The sequence below is a fragment of the Scyliorhinus canicula genome, chromosome 8 (assembly GCF_902713615.1).
Source record: "Scyliorhinus canicula chromosome 8, sScyCan1.1, whole genome shotgun sequence".
Classification (NCBI taxonomy): Eukaryota; Metazoa; Chordata; class Chondrichthyes; order Carcharhiniformes; family Scyliorhinidae; genus Scyliorhinus; species Scyliorhinus canicula.
The window spans coordinates 63,332,257-63,356,408 of record NC_052153.1 but is presented as its reverse complement, the minus strand read 5'-3'; the positions used below and the strand labels follow the sequence as shown (position 1 = coordinate 63,356,408).

The following is a 24,152-nucleotide window of genomic DNA, read 5'->3' as shown; positions in this document are numbered from 1 at the left end:
CAACAATCCCCCCATTAACCTTACACTACGGGCAATTTAGCATGGCCAATCCACCTAACCCGCACATCTTTGGACTGTGGGAGGAAACCGGAGCACCCGGAGGAAACCCACGCACACACGGGGAGGACGTGCAGACTCCACACAGACAGTGACCCAGCCGGGAATCGAACCTGGGACCCTGGAGCTGTGAAGCATTGATGCTAACCACCATGCTACCGTGAGGCCCCACGGTAGCAGTTTCACCACGATTACTACTGCAATGGTCGTTGCTATCAGAGTTATTAAGCTAACAACAAAATTCTTAGAATAAGGATTCTAAAATAAATACCATATTAACCAGATGGAACAAATTTGCAGAAAATGAAAATTGTGTTCGAGGCTGCAGTTAACTTGATCATATTTTTAGTCAAACGTATAGGATTGACCAGACTGTGGGATTAAATGCCAACATGTCATAATGCCAAAGTTAAGCCATACCCTACTCTCCCACTCCAACTCGTGTGCTCTCACCTTGTCGTTAAAATCATCATGATTCTGGAGTATTGCTTTTTGATAAGTGGCTGTCCTTATATAGTCCTGCATCATGTTCTGTTGCTGTGATAAACAGCCATAAAACTGAAAAAAAAAGAGATTGTATGGTTTTAGTCAATCGCTGATGAGTCAATTTTCCTGTCTCCCTTGTTGCTTAGCAAGTGGCATTGCAAAACCTGAGTGCTCCACTTACTTCACCAACGTTTCCACTTACTGTACATTAGCTCTGATGTCAGGAATTGTGATCAAACTGACAGCACATCCATCGGACAAAAAAATCTTTTCAACCAAGTGGCAAAACACTTCTGTGCAGGAGTGCAAATGAGACAGATGGAGATGTGAAATGTTCAGTTGACAGGGTGTTCCGCAGTTCTTTTTTCATGGGGGATTGGGGGAAGGGAGGAGCTGGTCGGGGGGGTTGTTGCATGGAGACGGAAGATGGGTGGGATAGTGAAGTATAGTGGTTAAGAACCATTCAATATTGATCATTGAGATATTTTTCTGGTTTAAAAAAAAATGTATGTCCAGAACCAATCAACCCTTTCAAAGTTTAATTTTCTACCAAGTAAAATCATGTTTAAATTTAGTTTGTTTGGGCTTCCAGTCGCTGTGTAGAGTTTAAAAATTTTACTTTTAACTTATCTCTCCCAAATCCTTGAACGTGGCCATCTTTTCAGAAACTCCATGTCTGAATCTCTATATAAATCAGGTTTCTGGCCTTGCCATAGAACTGAAATGGCTAAGGTCACAAAGGACATTCTCTGTGACAGTGGCCAACTTGAATTATTCCTTCTCAAATGCCATTATCACAATGTTCTCCTTCATTTCACCCACCACTCTTCCCTATTTGCAGCCAGGGAATTTCCAGCTTCTCTTCCCAGCCTCACACTGAGATCTATTTGTGGCCCTCTCCTCTTGCTCATCTTCATGCTGTTGGTTGGCAAATGTTTTGCAGACTTGGGAGCTTGGGTTCCACACATATGCTGACAACGTCCTGTTTATTTCTCAATCTGTCTCGACCTCTCCAGTGCCTCTGTGCCACCAATTTGCTCATTCAACATCTATCACGTCCTGGATGACCTGCAGTTTCCTTCATTATTAAAACATGGAAGAGGTAAACCATCACCGTCACAAACTCCATACCCTCGATACCTATTCTATCCTCTTCCCAGGCCATTTATGAAGTCTATAAAGATTTTTGGGACTGTACCTTTAAATTTAGGCTAAAAGAAAAGGGTCTTGTGACCTGTTCTGCAATCTGCCTGACAGTAAGCCTGGGTGGTTTGATTGTTCGAGATCAAAGACGTAGACTGTTTTACTGAGACGGTGCAAAGTATTTGCACTTGGAGAGAATGGCAGCAGTCTCTGAGTTTGCAATGAGTAGACTCTGAGGGCTGAATTTTCATCTGAGGTTGGTAGCAGGAGTTGGGACATTTCACAGCTTCACGGTCCATCTCGGGTGTTATGATTATTGTTGCTGGGAGGCACGTGCGGGCTGACGTTGGGCCAGCCAACAGTGAAAATCCTTCAGAGGCACAGGCAAGACCAATTAGGAAACACACATTTCACACTCAGACCCTACATGAAGGGTCATCCTGTGAGTCACTTACTGTGACAGGAAGTTGTGAAAAGGGCTTGCATGTGAGGAGATTTCATTGCATTGTCCTGAGAGTGCAAGTTTTCAACGTTGGCAAACTGATTATTATTGCTGTTAAAGATGACCATTGAGATGCTGTTCATTGGAAAGTTTAGATGCTGAAGTCCACGTAATGTAAATGTGTAAGGGGTGTCCACAAAGCAAACATTCACTGTTTGCAAAGATCCACCATACAGCCATGTAATGCCAGCATCTTGGCAGCTACATTAGGTCACAACACAGTACAATATGTAAAATGAGAATGGAACTGCTATCAGGACCCAGGATGCAGATCCTTCATTTCCAGTAACATGCCATTTCATCTCTCACAATTTCAAGTGTGGACACGCAAAAGAGCCTCACCCATACCTGTAACATCAGCACACTGTCCTCACAGGCATGTATAACTTCAAGGGAGTATCCAGCAGGGTCCTATGAGTTCCAGTACACGCCATGACATTCTGGGATGCACGCACACAAGCACATAAACCCGTGCACTATTCGAGAAGAGGTTCCAGCACATGGGTATTGAGTAACGTAACACAAAGAGAGAATCTTGACTCACCCAGGTGTTTTATTCATTATCATGGCAGAATGTCCCAGGGGAACAGCCTGTCTGACTCTCATGGATAAAATGCACCCAGCTTCTGTGACCAGGACGTAAAGATCCTGGTGGAGGAGGTCGAAGGTCAGAGGGATACCCTGTATCCAACAGGTTGAATAAGCCTTTCTGCAATTATGAAGAGAGCTTGATGGGCAATTGCTTCATCAGTGCGTGCACCAGGCAATTGGGTCCAAACAGGGCTTTAGTGCTGCAAGCAGTCCTATGATCTGTTGGACTCAGGCAAGTTAACTGTTTGACTGAAACATACAGTTGTCTCTGGTTTAAGGTCTCAGATGACTGAAAAATCAGATGGGACACAATTGCCACATAGATCACCATCAACGGGGATAATTGAATGGACATGACACTCCCATAAGTGGAATCGCATCAGAATGCCCACTTTTCACTCGGCCAAAATTATTCCTGTATCCATGTCCAAGCATGATCTAGGTCACTGAATTGTGTTTCTATTGTTCACTTACTGGAGAAGAGAGCCCAATATACTAAGATGATGGCCTGGATAGGTCTGGGCTCGCGAACCTCAGGATCATTTGCCCAATGGAGAAGAGGACCATGCAGATTGCACGTGTGCCTTTCCAGGCTAGCGTAGGAGCTGGAAAGTGTCCATTCCAGGTGCCAACGGCAATATTAAAGAAACCTTTGATCATTGATGGTTCAGCAATGTGGTGGTGGATCAAGCATAATGGGCATTATAGTAGAATCATATGGTAGACCATGAAGCTAGGATTCTGGGCCAAGGGCTCTACTTACATTGCTTTTTGATAATGACTGTCACAACATGCACACTCACACTAAGCAAGGATCACACTAATTGTCTCATTCACACAGGGCCCTTGGCTGCACAACCACTCCCAGAGTTGGAAATTCCTTAGACATCAGGAGGAAGAGGACAAAGAGATGTTCAAAGAAGCACTGTCCCATCTGACCAGTCTACAATCCACCAACACAAATACTAGCATGGCCGAGAAATGGGGGGTGTTTGTGGGTGACTGCACAATATTCAACACCATTTGAGACTTCTCAGATAATGAAGCACTCCATGTCAAAATGCAACAAGACCTGGAAAATATCCAGGCTTGGACTGACAAGTGGCAAGTTACATTTGCGCCACACAAGTGCCAGGCAATGACCATCTCCTACAAGAGAGGATCGAGCCATCGCCCATTGACATTCAATGGCATTACCATCACTTAACCCCTACAATCAACATCATTCATCAGAATTTGAACTAGACTAGCCATATTAATACAGTGGCTACCAAGGCAGGTCAAAGGCGAGGAATCCTACAGCGAGTAACTCACCTCCTGACCCCCAATGGAATACTCTCCACTGGATGAGTGCAGCTCCAATAACACTCAAGAAGCCCAACTCCATCCAGGACATAGCAGCCCACCTGATTGCTCCCCCTTCCACAAACATTCAAACCCTCCACCACTGATAAACAGTGGCAGCCGTGTGTACCATCGGCAGCCGTGTGTACCATCTACAAGATTCACAGCAATAACTCACCAAGGTTCCTTAGATAGGACCTTTCAAAACCACTATCATCTAGAAGGACAAGAGCAGATAACTGGGAACCCATTACGTGGAGATTCTCGTCCATGTCACTCAACACCCTGACTTGGAAATGCTCCTTCATTGGCGCTGGGGCAAAATCCTGGAACTCCCTCCCTAACAACACTGTGGGTGTCCCTACGCCTCAGGGATTCAGCAGTTCAAGGAGGCAACTCACCATCACCTTCTAAAGGGCAACTAGGGATAGGTAATAAATGCTGACCTAACCAGTAACGCCCTCATCCTGTGAATCAATTTTTTAAAAGTAGTGTGTGTTTAGAGCCAGTGACATGTGGTGAACAGCACAGCATCCAGAGTGAAGGACGAGGTGTCGTTGTCAGACACAAACCTCCTCAGAGCGAAGGGGGCTCGGGAATGAAGATGATGCTTTAGCTGGCATAGAGGTGGGCCTCAGGAATCACTTGATGGAGCTAAGTACTTGGATCAGTTGCAGTGAACATCTGGCGGGGTTCACCAAGTCAATGAGCACTCACAAATTGCAAATGGAGGAGTCTATCGCATTAATGAGCTCGAGATTGTCTTGGGACCTCGACTGCATGAATTTTAAGCCTGAGAGACTGGCCAATCTAGAATCATAGAATTTTCAGTGCAGAAGGAGGCCATTCGGCCCATCGAGTCTGCACCAGCTCGTGGAAAGAGCACCCTACTTAAGTCTACAGCTCCACCCTATCCCCGTAACCCAGTAACCCCAGCTAACCTTTTTTGAACACTAAGGGCAATTTATCATGGCCAATCCACCTAACCTGCACATCTTTGGATTGTGGGAAGAAACCGGAGCACCCGGAGGAAATCCACGCAGACACGGGGAGAATGTCAGACTCCGCAGAGAGTGACCCAAGCCGGGAATCGAACCTGGGACCCTGGAACTGTGAAGCAACTGTGCTAACCACTGTGCTACTGTGCTGCCCATCTCATGGAGAGCCATGTGCAGCATTAATCCCAGTGGAGGCAAGAGCAAAGCATCAAGGGTCACTAAGCGGCCTGGAGCAGTCCATTCACAGTGTGAGCACTGTGCTTCTTGGAATACATGGGAGGAGTTCTGCACCCACAACAGAACTTTCTTCCTGATTGCACAATGAATGATGGAGTGGATGACTGATGCACCCCAACCAACCACTCCATCCAACCATTTAGAAAGACAACTCAGGACTGAGGAATTTTGAAGAGGCGAGTATGTCTTCTGGAAACATTCATCTTCCACAGCCCCTCCATCAGAGTCCTCATCTGTGGTAGGTGCACCAGTTACCATGCTGCCTTTTCAGCCCCGAACAATCACCTGCATGGGGAGGCAACACACGGGGGAAACACCATGGCGGAGGGTTCAAGCTCCAAAGGCACAGTTTTCTTCATTGGGTTCACACGTGGCATTATATCTCACCTTTTCCATTTTCTGTAAATACGCCATATAAATCAATTATTCATGTACCGGTTTACACTTGCTGCGTGGCATAAAGAATAAATCAGGTAAACAGGTAGCTGCATTACTTACCAGTACAGTCAGAAGTCGATCCCTCAGTCACCTGACAGTTACGAAGGATCAAGCCATGAGTGCCCATCACAGTAATGTCAGGTGCTCAGTGAAATGTCATCTTCTGATAACAGACATCCGTGGGATGTGTGCATCGCTGGCAAGGCCTAAGTTGATTTTGAGCCACCTAATTGAACCAATGTCATCCATGTGGTGTAGGTACATTCACAGTGCTGTTAGGAAGGGAGTTCCAGGATTTTGAGACAGTAACCGTGAAGGAACAACAATATATTTTTAAGTGAAGATGTTGTGGTTTGGAAGGGAGCTTCCAGGCGGTGGTGTTCCCATGCATGTGCTACCTTGCCCTTAAGTGGCAGAGGTTGTGTGTTTGAATGTGCTTTTGATGGATCCTTGGTGAGTTGCTGCAGTGCATCTTGCAATTGATACACACTGCTGCCACGGCATGTGAGTGGTGGAGTGGGAAAATGTTTAAGGTGCTGTAGCCACCTGAGTTGGCTACTTCCCCACACAAAATGGAGAAACACAAAGACAGCAGGGAAATTGGACGTTCCTAGAGAAACAAGCAGTTTGCAGACTTTTCCTGTGTATTCTGCCTGCAAAGAAAGCAGACAGCACTGAAACCAGCAGTTATACATATTGATGAGCGATCCCCGGGAACAATAGCTACAACGATTAGCTACATTTGAGACATTCAATAGCAAGTCAGGCTCCTCGGCTCCAACGGGAGTCCGAAACAAAGGAGACAAACAAGCCAGAAAGAACCACCCAGTGATCGAGAAACGGCCCCAGTATTGGGGAATTCAAACCAATCGATTGGTATGGGATCCAATCTATTGAAAGTACGCTCGGTGTCCACCTATAAAAGACAGGTCCCAAGTTCAGTTCGCTCTCTTTGCCGGCCCTCCCAGCAGAACACCTTAGCAGCTCTCGAAGAACTTGACCGTAAGAAGGAGAGGCCTGGCCAATTGCTGCACCACCAAGTAAGTGTCGTACAACGCACGCTATGAGATAGACACTCCTGACCCCTTAGTCCATACCAGCTGGAAGCCTGCAGATCCAGTACAGAGCAAGAGGCCATTGTCCCCTGATCTGGCGGGTTCCCTTATCCAGATAAGTATTGGCCTATTAGTGGTAGGAATAGTTTAGTCTTTTAGTATTATATGCATGAGTAGCGAATAACTGTGTATTAATAAACGTGTCTTGTTTTGAACCTTACTAATTGGTGTATTGAGTCATTGATCTGAACTTGAACCTCGTGGTGGTATCATAAGGATACCTGGCGACTCCAGAGCTAAGTAATAAAACAGAGCCAATTGAGTGTAAAGCGCACTCACCAGAACGATCAACATTTAGTGGCGACCTCTGACGGGACTCGACTAGAAGTGGCACCTCCACTCCGAGAGAACCCAGCAATTTGAATTAGAAATCCAATTGGGAACAGAAACAATCACAAGTGTTCAAGCAGTTCTGATCAATCCTCATAATTCAGAAGTGTGTTTGTGCATGCGTAACTAACAGGGTTATAAGGTAAAACTGATAGATTTTGTTGCGAAAAACTGTCGGGAGTTTATATTCCAGAAAGTAGCGAAAGCCGTACCCGTGTCTATAGCACCGTCTTAGTATCCCTCGTTCTAAATTTAAAGAGAGCACAGATAGGAAAGATGGCCATGCAGGCAATGGAACGCCTCATGAACCCTCAAGAGTTCGTGGTCGCAGCGACCAGCAGCAGAGTGGGACAGTGTCCCGTTCGGGAAGTCGAGATCAGAAAGTACCTCAAAGGGAAGGGATGGCCCCTTTGGAGCGAATTCTGTTCAAATGAGGAAACAGGTCCCGGGAGTATAGGACATACTTGGTGGGAGAACCTGACCGAAATACACAAGAGTTTAGGAAAAGCTCATAAGCCGATGGCAATCGTGTCCTGTTTGGCACAATTGCGAGGCACAGAGGAGGTTGTTCGGACGCTCCGCGCAGATTTAGAGGAAAAAAATGGGATGAGTAAGGTGGATGTCAGTGATGTCGAAAGAGAGAATATAGAGTTGAGACGGAGGCTTGCAGCAAAAGATGTAGAGGTGGGTGATGCCAAGAGGGCACACCAGTCTTGTCTGGCGCATTTAAGCAGCTCCCAAACACAATATGAAAAGGCCTATCAGGATATGCAGCGCGCAGTCTTGATAAGAGAGGAAACCAAGAAGCAGGTAGAGGCATTGCAGAAGCAATGCAGCGACTTAAAGGCAGCTTTAAGAGCACTCCATGCTGCCACCACAGAGCAGAGGCGAAGCTCAGTGGACCACGCAAAATGCCGGAAGCAGATTGCAGAACTGCAATCTCTGCTTTCTGTTCAGAATGGGTTCCAAAGCACCTTTGGGACACAATTAGATGAGGAAGAAGGCCCCGATTGGCAGGAATTAAACGAGACAGCACAGAGATACGTTCAGGGAACATGTGCGCAAGAGAAACCGCAGAAGAGGAAAGCACCCCAACCCCCCCAGAGAGCAGATAGCACCAATTAATCCAGTCACCACCCAATGCAAAGCATCCGCAGACAGCGCACCAGATTTCACTTATACCACCCCCTTAACCGTGACCCAATCACACCGTTCCTCCCCACTGCAGACCCCCACCAATTCTTCGCGAGAAAAAAGCAGCAGGCGACCATGTACGACCTGGATGAGCATGAGCAGGTGAAGCTCACCGTTTTAAGTTTAGACCCTTCAGTAGTGGAAGCCCTTCCAGACCCACAGAACGTCGGAGGAGGCACCCTAGAAGAGATGCACACATCGATCCTCAATGCGATCGGGTATAATAGAGGTGACCCCGTAGAAGGCCTGAACAAGTGCAGGCAAAAGAAAACCGAGCACCCCACAGCGTTTGCAGGAAGGCTGTGGATCCATTTCACAGCAGTGTTTGGAAACTTAGATCGCGTCCATTTGACCCCAAACAACATGGCCAAATGGACCCGCACCCTTATCTCCCATGCCACAGAGGCAGGACAGAAAGCGTGCACGAATTATGACCCATCAGAAGACGCTCACAATGAGAAATGGGTACTAAAAAGGTTGTCCCGCGCTTGAGAGCAATCTATTCATAGTAAACCCGCAGTTAGGAAACCCGAAGATCAGCAGGCAGAGGCTGATATTCAGGCAGTCAGAGCGCACCAAAACCCCGCCTGGGTGAATGAAGGAACGAACAACCCCCCGCAGAAGCCACAGGAATGTTACAACTGTGGTCAGTTAGGACATTTTGCACGAGAGTGCAACGCCCCGCAGAAATCACAGAGAGGCCAACAGACAGGCACTCTGAACAGAAAAAGGACAAAGCCTATTCATAGTGTCAGCACCCGTTCAGACCAAGGAGACATGAACGGCACGGACTGACGGTGTTCAGGCTCCCCCACTTAGGTCTGTGACACCCTTTGGGACAGGTCCGGATGACTGGTAGTCACAGCAAAGATACGGGGACAGCTCATAGAATTACTCTGGGACATAGGTCCCACACGGCCATAAATTCCTCCAATATGTATCAAAAGGACACGTGGCCCACTACAGCCACAATCACACTCAGCGGCTTTACAGGCCACTCACAACAGGGACACATTACAGCCCCTGTACCCATTCAGCTAGGGACCATTACCACCAAACACCCCATTGTTTTAGTAGATTTGCCCCACACAGCAGAACACATACTAGGCATAGATTTCATGAATACACACAGCCTGTCATTCGACCCAGTCAATCAGTGTGTCTGGCGAATGGCAAGATCAGAAAGAGCCCCCGCAACGCTCACAGTAGGTGAGTATGCAAACAGGATTAGCGCAGTCGGTGAGTATTGTTTTGATCCGACCACACTCAGCACGGACAAACAGGTTAGGGCAGTTTTGAAAAACAACAGATCAGCATTTGCCAGTCACAGGCACAACTGCGGAAGAATCTCTGGATCGGTTCAAATTACAGGACCTGACCCTAGACCCCAACGGCAATATGGATTTCCCCAAGAGGCAGAGGGAGAAATCGCAAAAGTTATCGACAGTTTATTAGAGCAGGGCGTACTAGGATCAGTAGCCTCTACTAATAATGCCCTGATTTGGCCAGTGAGAAAGCCCGATGGATCATGGCGACTGACCATCGATTATCGGGAACTCAATAAAGTCACCCCCGCAGTAGCCCCCACGGTAGCCTCAAGTCTCGAGACCATGCTCAAACAGGGACTCAACTCAAAGTACTTTACGGTTTTGGATATCAGTAACGGCTTCTGGTCCATTCCATTGGCAAAGGTGTGCCAGTAAAAATTTGCCTTCACATTTAAAAGACAGCAGTACACGTGAACATGCCTTCCACAAGGATTCCACAACTCCCCCTCCATTTTCCACCGACAGCTGGCAAATGGTTTGTCTAAATTCTCTCGCCCCGAATGTCTGGTCCAGTATGTGGACGACTTATTACTGCAGACAGACACCAAGGCAGAGCACATCACGCTTCTGTCTGAACTCCTGGAACTACTACAGACAATTGGCAGTAAAGTGAACCCCAAAAAGGCCCAAATTTTGGATAGTAAACTGATATATTTGGGTACGATTATAACGCACGGCAAACGCGAGATCGAGTACAAAAGGATTGACTTGATCGTCAAATTGCCCCTTCCCCAAAATGTTTCAACCCTCCGGTCGTTTTTAGGACTGGTTGGGTACTGTCGGAACCATATTGATGGTTTTGCCACAAAAGCAGCCCCCCTCTCAGACCTCCTAAAGAAAGTAGCCCCTTGGGAATGGCGTCCGCAGCATACAGATGCTGTGGACGATTTAAAAAGAGCCCTTATCGCAGTCCCCGCACTCCAAGTTCCAGACCCACTTTCCCCCTATGCAATTGAGGTAGCAAGTACAGATCTGACCCTTTCGGCCATGCTCCTTCAGGAACGGCACGAGCAGCTAAGACCAATGGCTTATGCCTCCAGAATCTTAGGACCTGTGGAGCAAGGATTTTCAGCCTGTGAAAGGCCCCTACTCGCAGTATTCTGGGCAGTGCAGTACTTTTCTTACATAACCGGACTGAACCCCATCACGATTCTGACCGAACACACCCCCACACAGCTTTTGTTAGATGGACGACTGAAGGACGGCACAGTTAGTCAAATTAGAGCAGCTAGATGAACCCTTCTTTTGCAGGGACGGGACATCACTGTGAAACGGACAAAGACACACACTTTATTGGCAGATAACCTCCAGTACCCAGGAACACCCCATGAATGTGAGATCATATCCCCACTTCACAATACAGGACCCATTATTGCAAGGAGACCCCCCAAAAAGATAGGAAGTTCAACCCAAAGCCCCAAGCACACAGACACGTATGCACCCTTGAGGATCTATGTGGATGGTTCATCCACTGTTTTAAATGGTGAGCGCGTTACAGGATGCGGCATCTACGTTGAGGACGCGCAGGGACGCGCACTAGAGGAGATCGCTTTGAAATTGCCAGGTCACTTAGGCGCGCAGGTAGCAGAGCACGCGGCCATCGCGTACATTTTTGAGCACCCAGATTCGTTCCCCAGCCCGGCAGACATTTATTCAGATAGTCTCTATGTCTGCAACAGTTTAACGGAGTTCCTACCCCTGTGGAAGGCACAAGGTTTTGTTTCCGCAGACGGTAAGCCCCTCCCATCAGCCCCATTGCTCCGCCATATTCTAGAGAAAGCAAAGGATAGGATTTTTGGCATAATTAAGGTTAGAAGTCATCACCCTTCATCCCCCCCTGGAAATGTGAAAGCCGACGCATTGGCTAAAGCAGGTTCCAGGCATGGATATTTTTGGATTCCCCCCGAAAGCGCCCCTGTGAGAGCAGTTCATGTCTCACAGACCAACATTGAAGATTTAGTACAGGCCCAAAAGCAGGACAGTAATCTCAGGGAGATTTTGAAAGGAAAGTTTGCGGCCCCATACGACAAGTTTAAAAACGCCCTGACCACACATGATGATGTGGTTCTCAAAGACAACCTTTATGTGGTCCCTGCACAGGACAGGAGTCAATTGATTTGCTTGTTCCATGAAAGTCATGGACACCAGAGAATAGACCCCACCACAGCCCACCTGAGACAGCTCTGTTGGTGGCCACATTTAAAAGACGATGTTACACATTACATAGAGAATTGCCTTAACTGTGCCCAGAATAACCCGGACAGATATTCAAAGAAGGCACAGCTCAGCCACACTCGCCCTGTTAATGGCCCCTGGACTAACCTCCAGATTGATTTTATAGGACCATTGCCCCCTTGCAGGAATGGCTATGAATACGTTTTAGTTGTCATCGACACATTCACTAAATGGGTAGAAGCATTCCCAGCTAGAACCAATACTGCGAAAACAACGGCAAAGATTTTGACACACCACATCTTTACAAGATGGGGACTCCCCCGAAGCATTGAATCGGACCAAGGTTCCCATTTTACGGGACGTGTCATGAAGAACGTCCTCACGATATTTGGCATAACACAAAAATTCCACATCGCATACCACCCCCAGTCGAGTGGTATCGTGGAGCGCATGAATCGGACTCTAAAAGCTACCCTCTGTAAAATGGTCCAGGAGAATAACACGACTTGGGATTCCGTCCTCCCATTCGCGCTAATGTTTTTGAGAAACACTGTTTCGACTTCTACAGGTTTCACCCCACATACGCTCATGATCGGACGCCCCATGAAAGGTACAGAATTCCTTTTAGGACTTGACTTGACCAGCCCCGAAGTGACGGCCCTCACCCACGAGACTGCAGTAAAACAATTGGTAGACAATGTAAAATCGGGTCAGTTAGCAGCCGCGGTAAGATTAGGCACGAAAAGGAAACAGAGCAAGGCCTGTTTCGATAGGACAGTTCATGCGACTGAGTTTCAGGTAGGACAGCAGGTCATGCTGTCTGTCTACAACCCCAGCACATTTCTGTCACCAAAGTATTAGGGTCCGTATTCCATTGCGGACAAAGTTAGCCCTTCCGTTTATAAAATAAAGTATCCAAATGGGAAGACTGCGTGGTTCATATAAACCAGCTCAAGGCATATGGCTCGCAGTCTAACCACGCACACCACGTCATGCTTGACGCAGCACACACCGCCCCGCACACAAGAGACACATTTCCACCCTCCCCCTCCCAGACCAGCACCTCCACGGACTCGACCTCGACCATTGACTTTAGGCTCTGCCCCAACACGCCCACAAGCAGCTACAGCAGCGACAGCGACTCTGACGAAAGCCACAGCACTCCTCGCTACTGCCCCGACACAACAGACCGCACACACAGCGACTACGAACCTGACTCGAGTGATCCCTTTGAGATCACATACATTAAAGCCCCAGACCCAGAACCACCGCCCCACAATGAAGACCCCGACTTCATTCACACGAATCTGGACACATCTTTTTGGCACCGCGACAATTCGTTCACGCTTGTCCGGAACGACGAGATGGACCCACGATCACACCATGCAGCCTTAGCAGCCATTATTCATTCGCGAGTATGGCATCCGGGAGAAGAGGATGACAATGAGTCTGACTCCCAAAACCAGAACCCCTTTGCGACCATGTTCGTAGAACATGATAAGTGAGGTCTCCAGATGATGTAAAAACAGGAACCGCTTGAGAGAGAAACGGTGTCCTTTTCTGATGGAACCTGCACGTTTTGTGTTGCATGTTTGTTTGTTTATGTTTATTTGTTTTTTTTTCAGGAACAGCAGCTCTGCGGACACACGCCCTATTTGTCCACTGATACCTTTGAGAACTTGCCGGCTTGCTGGTCAGCTGAGAACCACTGAGAGCTTGCCCGACCCCCCCTTCATAATTGCTCTTCTGATTTGACGGTAGTCTTATCGGCCAAAACCTCTGGGAATTTGCCAGAGCCACTTTCATAACTGCTCTTCTGGTTCGAAGGTAGAACCATTACAGCAACCCCCACGATGAATACACTCTTGCCCGTTGTTGTCCGGTCACTCAGGCAGTGGAGTAACGGCAGTGGTCCCCACCCTGTCTGAGGACCCCCCTCCGGTCAGCTAAGCTCGGGACAGCACAGCACGCCCTACCCGGGGATTCAATCCAAATCTTACCTGTAGCGGCCCACACGCAACTCATTTCGCCACTCTTGGTTTAAAAGTTTGATTTTGTTTGTTTTGTTTTCAGGTAACCCTTTGGTTGCCAACTCCCCATGCTATTTACATCCAGAAACATTTGGATGGTAAAACGCAAAGCCTGCGAGATGGCTCGCAGTGGTACAGTATTTAAGAGTATGTCTGGTCCTAAAATTCGTTTTTGATAAACAAAAAAAAATGAGGGAGTCACAGAGAGTGACCAATCATAAAGGGAAACTTGGCACAAGAGAACAGACATGCTAACGTTCGAGATATTAAGCAAAATACTAACAGACACTATGCTTGATCCCATAGATTTTCAGACGCTCCAAGGAGGGATCAAAGGAACAGAAGAGAAGATACCGGAAGAGAAGAAAGAGATGAAGATGACGTTGTTCATTTTTGTATTATGGATTATAGGATACATGTGGTTGCGCGTGGACGCAAACCCCTTTACCCCCACTCCACCAGCCGTTAATGTTTCACTTCCACAGAACACACAGAGCACAGTAACCAGTAACAGTACCCCAACCTGGTGTACCACATTTTTGACCTGGTACTCCTTGTCATACGTAATTGAATCACTTTTGGCATCAGCAATAATCTGCACCATAGTGCAGACTTTTCGAATGAGGAAATGGCAAAGGAGAGCCTATCGCTCTCGTACCCCGGTATGTAGGATGAGATCCCCTATCTTCGGTTTCCACCAGGCCCCTGAACCCCTCGAAATGTAATAAAGAACTTTTTCGTTTGTCGTTCATTTATAAATAAAGAAATGTGTTTTCTGAAAGACTGTATAACTCTGAGCTTGACTGCCAAGCCAGAGAAATGAAATATGAATGCTGCTATCGTTTTGTAATGTTAGGAAGTTAGTATGCTTGGATGTTTTGAGTAAGTGTAGTTTATTGAGGACAGTTAGAGGTTCCAGTTGTTGTTTGGTAATGCATGTCCCTTTATGACATAGCGCCACTTAGAAATTGGTAGGTAAAATTTTCCTGCATAGTTGAGGACAGTGTAGAGGCCATGGAACTCGCTGAGGTCAGGTAATGAAGACAACATAGTTGTGTGATCCTTCACGCTTCGCGTTAGGATCACAAGGAGGGAGTGTAGCCACCTGAGTTGGTCACTTCCCCACACAAAATGGAGAAACACAAAGACAGCAGGGAAATTGGACAATCCTAGAGAAACAAGCAGTTTGCAGACTTTTCCTGTGTATTCTGCCTGCAAAGAAAGCAGACAGCACTGAAACCAGCAGTTATACATATTGATGAGCGATCCCCGGGAACAATAGCTACAACGATTAGCTACATTTGAGACATTCAATAGCAAGTCAGGCTCCTCGGCGCCAACGGGAGTCCGAAACAAAGGAGACAAACAAGCCAGAAAGAACCGCCCAGTGATCGAGAAACGGCACCAGTATTGGGGAATTCAAACCAATCGATTGGTATGGGATCCAATCGATTGAAAGTACGCTCGGGGTCCGCCCAAAAGGGCGCGAAGCCCCTGGAACCTATAAAAGACAGGTCCCAAGTTCAGTTCGCTCTCTTAGCCGGCCCTCCCAGTAGAACACCTTAGCAGCTCTCGAAGAACTTGACCGTAAGGAGAGGCCTGGCCAATTGCTGCACCACCAAGTGTCATACAACGCACGCTACGAGATAGACACTCCTGACCCCTTAGTCCATACCAGCTGGAAGCCTGCAGATCCAGTACAGATCAAGAGGCCATTGTTCCCTGATCCGGCGGGTTCCCTTATCCAGATAAGTGTTGGCCTATTAGTGGTAGGAATAGTTTAGTCTTTTAGTATTATATGCATGAGTAACGAATAACTGTATTAACAAACGTGTCTTGTTTTGAACCTTACTAATTGGTGTATTGAGTCATTGATCTGAACTTGAACTTCGTGGTGGTATCATAAGGACACCTGGCGACTCTAGAGCGAAGTAATAAAACAGAGCCAATTGAGTGTAAAGCGCACTCACCAGAACGAGCAATAGTGAAAATTGGGCAGCTGATTTGCCCTGTATGGTGTTGAGTTTGTTGAGTGTCGTTGGAGCCGAATCCATTCAAGCAACTGGAGAGTATTCCATCACAGTTCTGACTTATGCCTTGTAGATGGTGGACATGCTTTGGGGAGACAGAGCTGAGTTAGCTAGCTCAGAATTCCGTGCCTCTGACCTTCTCTTGTTGTTGCAGCAATATTATGGCTGGTCCAATTCAGTTTCTGGCCAACAGTAACCCCCCAGGGTGTTGATACTGAGGGATTCAACAATGGTAATGACATTGAATGTCGAGAGTAGATGGTTATAGTACCTCATGTTGGAGTGGTAAATGCCTGGCAATTGTGTTGCGGAAATGTTACTTTGGGCACGATTCAGCGGCCTCGTCATGCCTGACTTGGTGTTGGGTTGAGGCCATTGAATGTCACAAGAGGCCTGCATCGAGATTTGTGACTACGCTTAAAAGATTCAATGGAATCTCACGGCACATCGCAATCTGGATCTCGCTGGGCAAGATCCAGGCGCTCAAGGGTGTCATAGTGGCACAGTGGTTAGCACTGCTGCCTCAGTGCCAAGGACCCGGGTTCAATTCTGGCCTGTGTCAAGTTTGTACGCTCTACCCGTGTCTGTGTGGTTTTCCGCCGGTTTCCTCCCACAGTCCAAAGATGTACGGGGTATGTGGATTGGCCAAGATAAGTTGCCCCTTAGTGTCCAGGGATGTGCAGGTTAGGTTATGGAGTTACAGGAATAGGGTGGGTGGACATGGATGGAATGCTCATTTGAAGAGTCGGTATAGACTCGATGGCCGAAAGGCCTCGTTCTGCACTGTAGGGATTCGATGATGTTTAAATGAGTCATTAGATCATTTAAACATGCACTCGCCCAATTCACCTGGGGCCCGGGATTCACCGGCCTCGCTATCGAGGCCTCAACCGAGTGCCATTTGGTAGTGGTTCATTACGTCATGAACCAGTCATAATGGCACCTCGGGAGTGGAATGATGGTGCAGTGGTCAGCACTGCTACCTCACGGCGCCGAGGACCCGGGTTCAATCCCGGCCCACTGTCCATGTGGAGTTTGCATGTTCTCCCCATCTCTACGTGGATCTCACCCCCACAACCCAAAGATGTGCAGGGTAGTGCATTGGCCACGTTAAATTGTCCCTTAATTGGAAAAGAATTATTGGGTAGTTTAAATTTATAAAAAAGAAAAAAAATGATAGCACCTCGGGCGTTCTCACTGGGGTGTTGAGGCCTCTGGGTGGCCAGGTACTGGGCAGGGTGGCACTCTGACACTCTCTCTGGCACCTGGAGACCTTGACACCGCCAGCCTAGCACCTTGAAACTGCCAACCTGGCAATGCCTGGGTGCCATGTAGCACTGCCAGGCTTGCAGGGGCACTGCCAGCCAACATGTCCAGGTGCCAGGTTACCCATGCCAGGACTCGGGCCCAGGGGGTCCTTACCCACAAGAGATAGGATGAGGGGGTCTGAGGATCCTGGAAGAGATACGTTGGGTGAAGGAGCACTGGTGGGGGAGGGGTTGGTCCTGAGGCCGTGGTGGGGGTGAAAGATCCTGGCTGCCTTTACAAATGGTGCACCAATCCGTGAGTAATCTTCCTGCACTGCCATTCAGCGAACTAGTGAATTGCGCCTTTTATTCCTCCCAATCTCAAATTGCAGCATTTCTGATGGTGCATCCATTATATCTGCACATTCTGAGTCTCAACTAACACTGTGCAGGAATACTCCCGATACAGTTCCAGGCCTCAGTTACTGACCAGGCGAACTCTTCACTGTTATTTGACAGCTTCCGAAAAATAAATGTATGTCCCTAGAGGGCCGTCTTGGTCAGTATCTCAAGATGGCTGAATGCTGAAGATTTCAACCACTATAATGCCAGAGAGTCTGAAGGACACCTTTACATTTTATCTCTTGTGGTGGAATGGGCATCTCCTGGAAGATGAGACGAGTCTATGGTATCAAAGGTAGACATCTAGCAATGGCTGGACAGCCATTTGCTTCAGAGGATGTATCTGTATCCGCAATGTTGCTGGAATAGAGCCTTCTTATTGACTTCTGCATCAAGTGCTGAGCCGCCACTAGGTACCTGGGTACGCCTGTCATCATTTCCCCCTTTTTTGCCCTCATTCTTTTCTGTTCTTCCACGGGATGTGGGTGTTATTGTCCAACCCTAATTGGCAATGAGTGGTGATGAACTGCCTTCCTGAGCCGCTGCAGTCCGTGTGGTGTATGTATACCCACAGTGCTGTTGGGAGGCAGTTCCTCCTGTTCCTCCTCTTCATTTCCATCTTCGTTTGAGGCAGGTGGTTAACCTCTTCCTCGGATGAGCCGTCTACATCTGTAGGCTACAGATCTTGAATCTGTTACACCTCTTCACTGCGCCAGAGGCCCCGATTTTTAAAATGTCCTGCTGGATGAGTGCCCTGGTTTAAAGGTTCTGCCATTAGAAAGCACCCTCTCTGTTTAGCTCAATGAAGTAAACAGCCACCTTCTCAATGGGTAACCTTTGTCCCTCCGAAGCCAGCCACAGACCTGAGGTGCAGGTCAAAAACATGCTTCAGGTTTGACTCCATCAGGATGAAAGAGTAACAGCAGCTTCCAGGGAATTGTGCACAGATGTGGAGGAAACGTTACTCTGGTTGCACACTAAACAGAGCGTTGATGGAATAAAAATATTTTCTATTCATAGGTCAGTGCACCTCCTGGAATAGTGCTTTGTTAGTCATGTGTGTGCAATCCATCACACCTTGCACTTGTGGAAAGGCAGCTATTGACACAAACCTCATTGCTCTTATGGTCTGAGACTTCACATCTGTTGAGAAATTGATGTGTTCCCCTAGCTGAACAAATAGGGCATTTGGTCATTGATGTTATGCATCTGTGGGAGGGTGACTGAAGTGCTGAGATGTCACAGAAGTGTTACACATTATGTCTGCACCAGCTCTCCAAATGAGCATTATGACTTAGTGTCATTGTCCTGCCTTGAAAGCCTTGAGTGAACCTCCCTCCACACTTCCAGGTGTGCATTCCAGACTTCAACCACTTATTGTGTGAAAGGTTTTTTTCTCACTTCACATTTGCTTCTTTTGCAAATTACTTTAAATCTTGTTCCCGATCCTTTTACAAGTTTCTCCCTAGTTACTCTGTCCAGCCCCCTCATGATTTTCAAAACCTCTATCAAATCTTCTCTTGGCCTTCTTTTCTTCAAAGAGGACAATTCAAACCTCTCCCATCTATCCGCATAACTGAACTTCCTCACCCCTGGAACCACCCTTACATATCTCTTCTGCACTCTCTCCAACACATTCACATCTTTGCTATAGTGTGGTACCCATTCATAGGGACCTGTTTAACTCAGTTGAACAGCTGGTTCACGATGCAGAGCGAGGCCAACAGCTCAGGTTCAATTCCCGTGTCGGCTGACGTTATTCATGAAGGTCCTGCCTTCTCAACCTTGCCCCTCGCCTAAGGTGTGGTGATCCTCAGGTCAGTTTGCCCTCTCAAAGAGGAAAGAAACCTATGGTCATCTGGGACTCGGGCGACTTTATTTTATACTGTGATACCCAGAACTGTGCACTATATTCCAGCTGGACAGCACAGTAGCTCAGTGGTTAGCACTGTTGCCTCATAGCGCCAGGTTCCCAGGTTCATTTCCCAGCTTGGGTCACTCTCTGTGCGGAGTCTGCACGTTCTCCCTGTGTCGGCGTGGGTTTCTTCCGGGTGCTCGGTTTCCTCCCACAAGTACCGAAAGATGTGCGGTTAGGTAATTTGAACAATAAAGATCATTATTATCTAGTACAAGTTCAGCATAACCTCCTTGCTCTTATAATAATAATCTTTATTAGTGTCACAAGTAGGCTGACATTAACACTGCAACGAAGTTACTGTGAAAATCCTCTAGTCGCCACATTCCGGCACCTGTTCAGATACACTGAGGGAGAATTCAGGATGTCCAATTCACCTAACAAGGACGTCTTTCAGGGCTTGTATTCAGGTTTTGTACTCCAGCTCTATACCCGAAGCTCAATTTTCTGTAGCTGGCAGCGCTTCCTACACATGTGGTCGTCTAGAACACTAGTAGCATTCATGACATCCCACATATTACAGGGTACACATTCTGCATCAGAGTTGCATAAAGTTGAGGGCCACAGTGACTTTTACAGCAGAACGTGGGAACCTGTTAATCAAAGGGGTGTCCTCTGCCTCCAACATGGCACAGATTTCTCTGACCACATTCCGAGACATTCTAAGCCTTCATCTGCATGCCCTTTCGGTCATTTCGAGGAAGCTGTACCTGTACTAGTTGACCATTTGCTTCGGGCAATATCTCACCCTCCTCCTGATGTGCTGACTGGGCTTTGTCAGCTCATGGCTCCAGCCACAGGCTGCTGCCATTTATTTTCTCTATATGTCATATGTTGCATGTGTGAGGGTCCTGCACCTATTTCTTCAACCTTCCTTCCTTCATGGACAACACTGGCAGACTGGCAGTCTGAAATGCACTTTTATTTATTATTTTTTAAAAATAAATTTAGAGTCCCCAATTATTTTTTCAAATTAAGGGGCAATTTAGCATGGCCAATCTGTCTACCCTGCACATCTTTGGGTTGTGGGGGTGAAACCCACACAAACACGGGGAGAATGTGCAAACTCCACACGGACAGTGACCCAGGGCCGGGATTCGAACCCAGGTCCTCAGGCAGCAATGCTAACCACTGTGCCACCGTGTTGCCCTGCACTTTTATTTTTAAACATGGCAAGGAAGGAGCCCATGGGACGTGCCAGACAGCTCCACCTTCCCTTCCCTGAAGTCAAACAGAAGCCTCTATCTCTGAGGCAAATTCAGCTTTAAATCTGAAATCTCACACAGCTTGATAGAAGGTTTAGAATTCTTTACCTCAGGCCTTCAGAGCTGTTCAGGTCTCCAGCCTGAAGTTGTGGACCACACAGCAATTTTTGCACACACTGTCAGTGAAAATCATAACTTCCTGTTCTCTCCTGTCTCTTTAAATGTCCCAGCTGATCCCTACTTTAATCCAGGTTTCAGGCGTTCCAAGTCAGGGCAACCCTGACTTATACAAGAAATCTAGGTACGACCGCTGCAAGGACATCAGGGACACTAAGAGACAATACCAGACTAAGATGGAGTCACAGACTAGTGACACAACTCTCATCAGGTGTTGCAAGGCTTAAGCAACATAACGGGCTACAAACAAAGCAGATCTTTGGCAACAGCGCACCCCTCCCCGATGAACGCAATGCTTCTATGCTCGTTTCAAGCAGGAAACTAACAAACTGTTGTCAACTGCCCCAACAGCCTTGGACAGACCATCACAGCCTCAGAAGTCAGATCAGCCTTCTTGAAAGTGAACCTAGGGAAAGCAACAGGTCCTTAAAGACTCCCTGGTCATGCACTGAACTTCTGCGGGACCAACTGGCGGATGTGTTCGCAGACATCTTCAACCTCTCCCTACTCTGTTCTGAGGTATCTGCCTGCTTCAAGAATACCACCATCGTACCGGTGCCAAAGAAGAACTAGGCAACGTGCCTCAGTGACTACCGTCCGGTGGTCTTGACATCGATCATTATGAAATGCTTTGAGAGTTGGTCATGAGACACAAACTCCATACTCCCAGAATGCCTTGATCCACTGCAATTCACACACCGCCACAATCAGTCCACGGCAGACGCTCCCTGGCCCTATACTCATCCCTGGAGCATCTTGACAACAAGGACTCCTACATCAGACTCCTAGTCATTGGCTACAGCTCTGCCTTCAACACAATAATCCTAGCCAAGCTCATATCAAAACTCCAAAACCTAGGACTTTGCTCCTTCCCACTTCAACTGGATCGTTGACTTCCTGACCCATAGACCACAATCAGTAAGGATAAACAACGACACCTCCTCCACAATAATCCTCAATACCGGGGCCCCGCAAGGCTGCATACTTAGCCCCTACTATACTCCTTGTACACACATCACTGTGTGGCACAATTTGTCTCCAACTCCATCTATAGGTTTGCTGATGGCACGACTGTAGTAGGTCGATTCTTAAACAAGGATGAGTCAGAGTACAGGAGGGAGACAGAGAATCTAGTGGCACGGTGTAACGACAACAATCTCTCCCTCAATGTCAGCAAAAGTAAGGAGCTGGTCATCAACTTTAGGAAGTAAAGTGTCGTACACACCTGTCTTTTAAAAATATTTATAAATTTAGAGGACCCAATTATTTTTTTTTTTCCAATTAAGGAGCAATTTAGCGTGGCCAATCCACCTGACCTGGACATCTTTGCGTTGTGGGGGTGAAACCCACGCAGACACGGGGAGAATGTGCAAAACTCCACACAGACAGTGACCCAGGGCCGGGATTCGGACCCAGGCCCTCAGCGCCGTAGTGCACACCTGTCTGCATCAATGGTGCCAAGGTGGAGATGATTGACGGCTTCAAATTCCTAGGTGTGCACATCGCCAACACTCTGCCCTGGTTCACCCATGTTGACGCTACGACCAGAAATCACAACAGCACCGATACTTCCTCAGGAACTAAGGAAATACGCCACGTTCACATTGATTCAAAAACAGCTTTTTCCCTGCTGTTACCAGACTCCTGAATGACCCTCATATGGACTGAACTAATCTCTCTACGCATCTATGCTACTGTGCAGCACTACACTCCATATGCTTCACCCAATGTCTATGTATTTACATTGTGTATTTATCGGGCGGAATTCTCAGCTCCCGCGCGGCATCGGGAAGGCCGTCGTGAACTCGGCCGAGTTCCACGACGGCCTCGGAGGCCGCTCCTTGCACCCTATTTACCCCCCTCACTCCCCAGGGAGCTAGGAGCGGCGCTCCGTAAATCTCGGCTTGCGTCAAGGCAGCGCGCCGAGAATGACGCGACGGCGGCGCCTATGTGACGTCAGCCGCGCATGCGCAGGTTGGCCGGCTCCAACCCGCGCATGCGCAGGTTGGCCGGCTCCAACCCGCGCATGCGCAGGTTGGCCGGCTCCAACCCGCGCACGCGCGGCTGACGTCACGACGGCTGCCAGTTCCAACCCGCGCATGCGTGGTTGTTGTCTTCCCCTCCGCTGCCCCGCAAGACGTGGCCGCTTGACCTTGCGGGGTGGCGGAAGGGAAAGAGTGCGTTGCTTGGAGACGCCGGCCCGACGATCGGTGGGCACAGATCGCGGGGCAGTCCCCTCCCGAGCACGCCATGGTGCTCACTCTCCTCTTCGCCCCCCACAAGCCACAAATGAGCATTTGGCGCCATGCTCACGACGGCAGTGACCAGATGTGGTTGCCGCCATCGTGAACCGGTCGGGAACGGCAGGCCGCTCGGCCCATCCGGGCCAGAGAATCGCCGGCCACCGTGAAAAACGGCGAGCGCCGATTCATCTGAGCGGGGGGTGGGAGAATTGTGGGGGGTGCCAAGGCAGCGAGTCGTGAGTCGCCCGGCCCTCCCGCGATTCTCCCACCCGGCGTGGGGAGCGGAGAATTGCGCCCATCGTATTTCCAATTTTGTTAATGCATGGAGCGATCTGCCTGGATAGTTCAAAGAACAATACTTTTCACTGTAGCTCGGGGCACGTGACAATAAATCTAAATTTAAATTTAAATGCCCTTTCAATGCTATCAATAGTGGAACTGCTGAGAATAGTGGGGTGGGACCTCTGGATCTGGGTCGCCCCCATCATTTTGAACCCTTCAGCAGGGGTATGAATCTTGGGAACAGGCTTTACTGCTGGTGATGGATTTAAGAGCCTTTTAAGTATTACAATTCCCTCAGCAGTTGTTAAGATTCAGTTAGGCTATGTTCATTTCTGGTGTTATTTTTCTTAATCAGCTAATGCTATTATGGAAGGAAATTTCCACATTTTTACATTTTGTGGCCAAGGTGTTTATCCTTTATGGCCTGAAAAGTCTGTCTTCTTGGGTAAAATTGCCAAAGCAGCAGCTCTATTACATACAAACTAAAACTGCTAAGTGAAATAAAAATGCACATGAATGATTGTCATATTGCTAAATATGGAAAAGCTAAAGTAGAAATTTGAGTTAGTGTGAAACTGTGATATTGAACCAAATAGACTTGGGCTAGTTTAAATTCTAAATACAAGGGGTTGTTCTTGCCTTGGATTGCTAAAACTATCGTAAAACGCAGCCAAAATTCAGTA

General features: G+C 47.8%; 1 protein-coding gene across 2 annotated transcripts in view; it reads right to left on the bottom strand.

The window, feature by feature from the left end:
- The window catches only part of carm1l (coactivator-associated arginine methyltransferase 1, like), a 167,210-nt gene that overhangs the window by 65,384 nt on the left and 77,674 nt on the right, over nt 1–24,152 (bottom strand). For both annotated transcript variants that reach the window (XM_038804665.1, XM_038804664.1), the window contains exon 4: nt 511–615. In XM_038804665.1, coding sequence (XP_038660593.1) covers nt 511–615 — 105 coding nt within the window. The remainder of the gene's footprint in view (nt 1–510; nt 616–24,152) is intronic.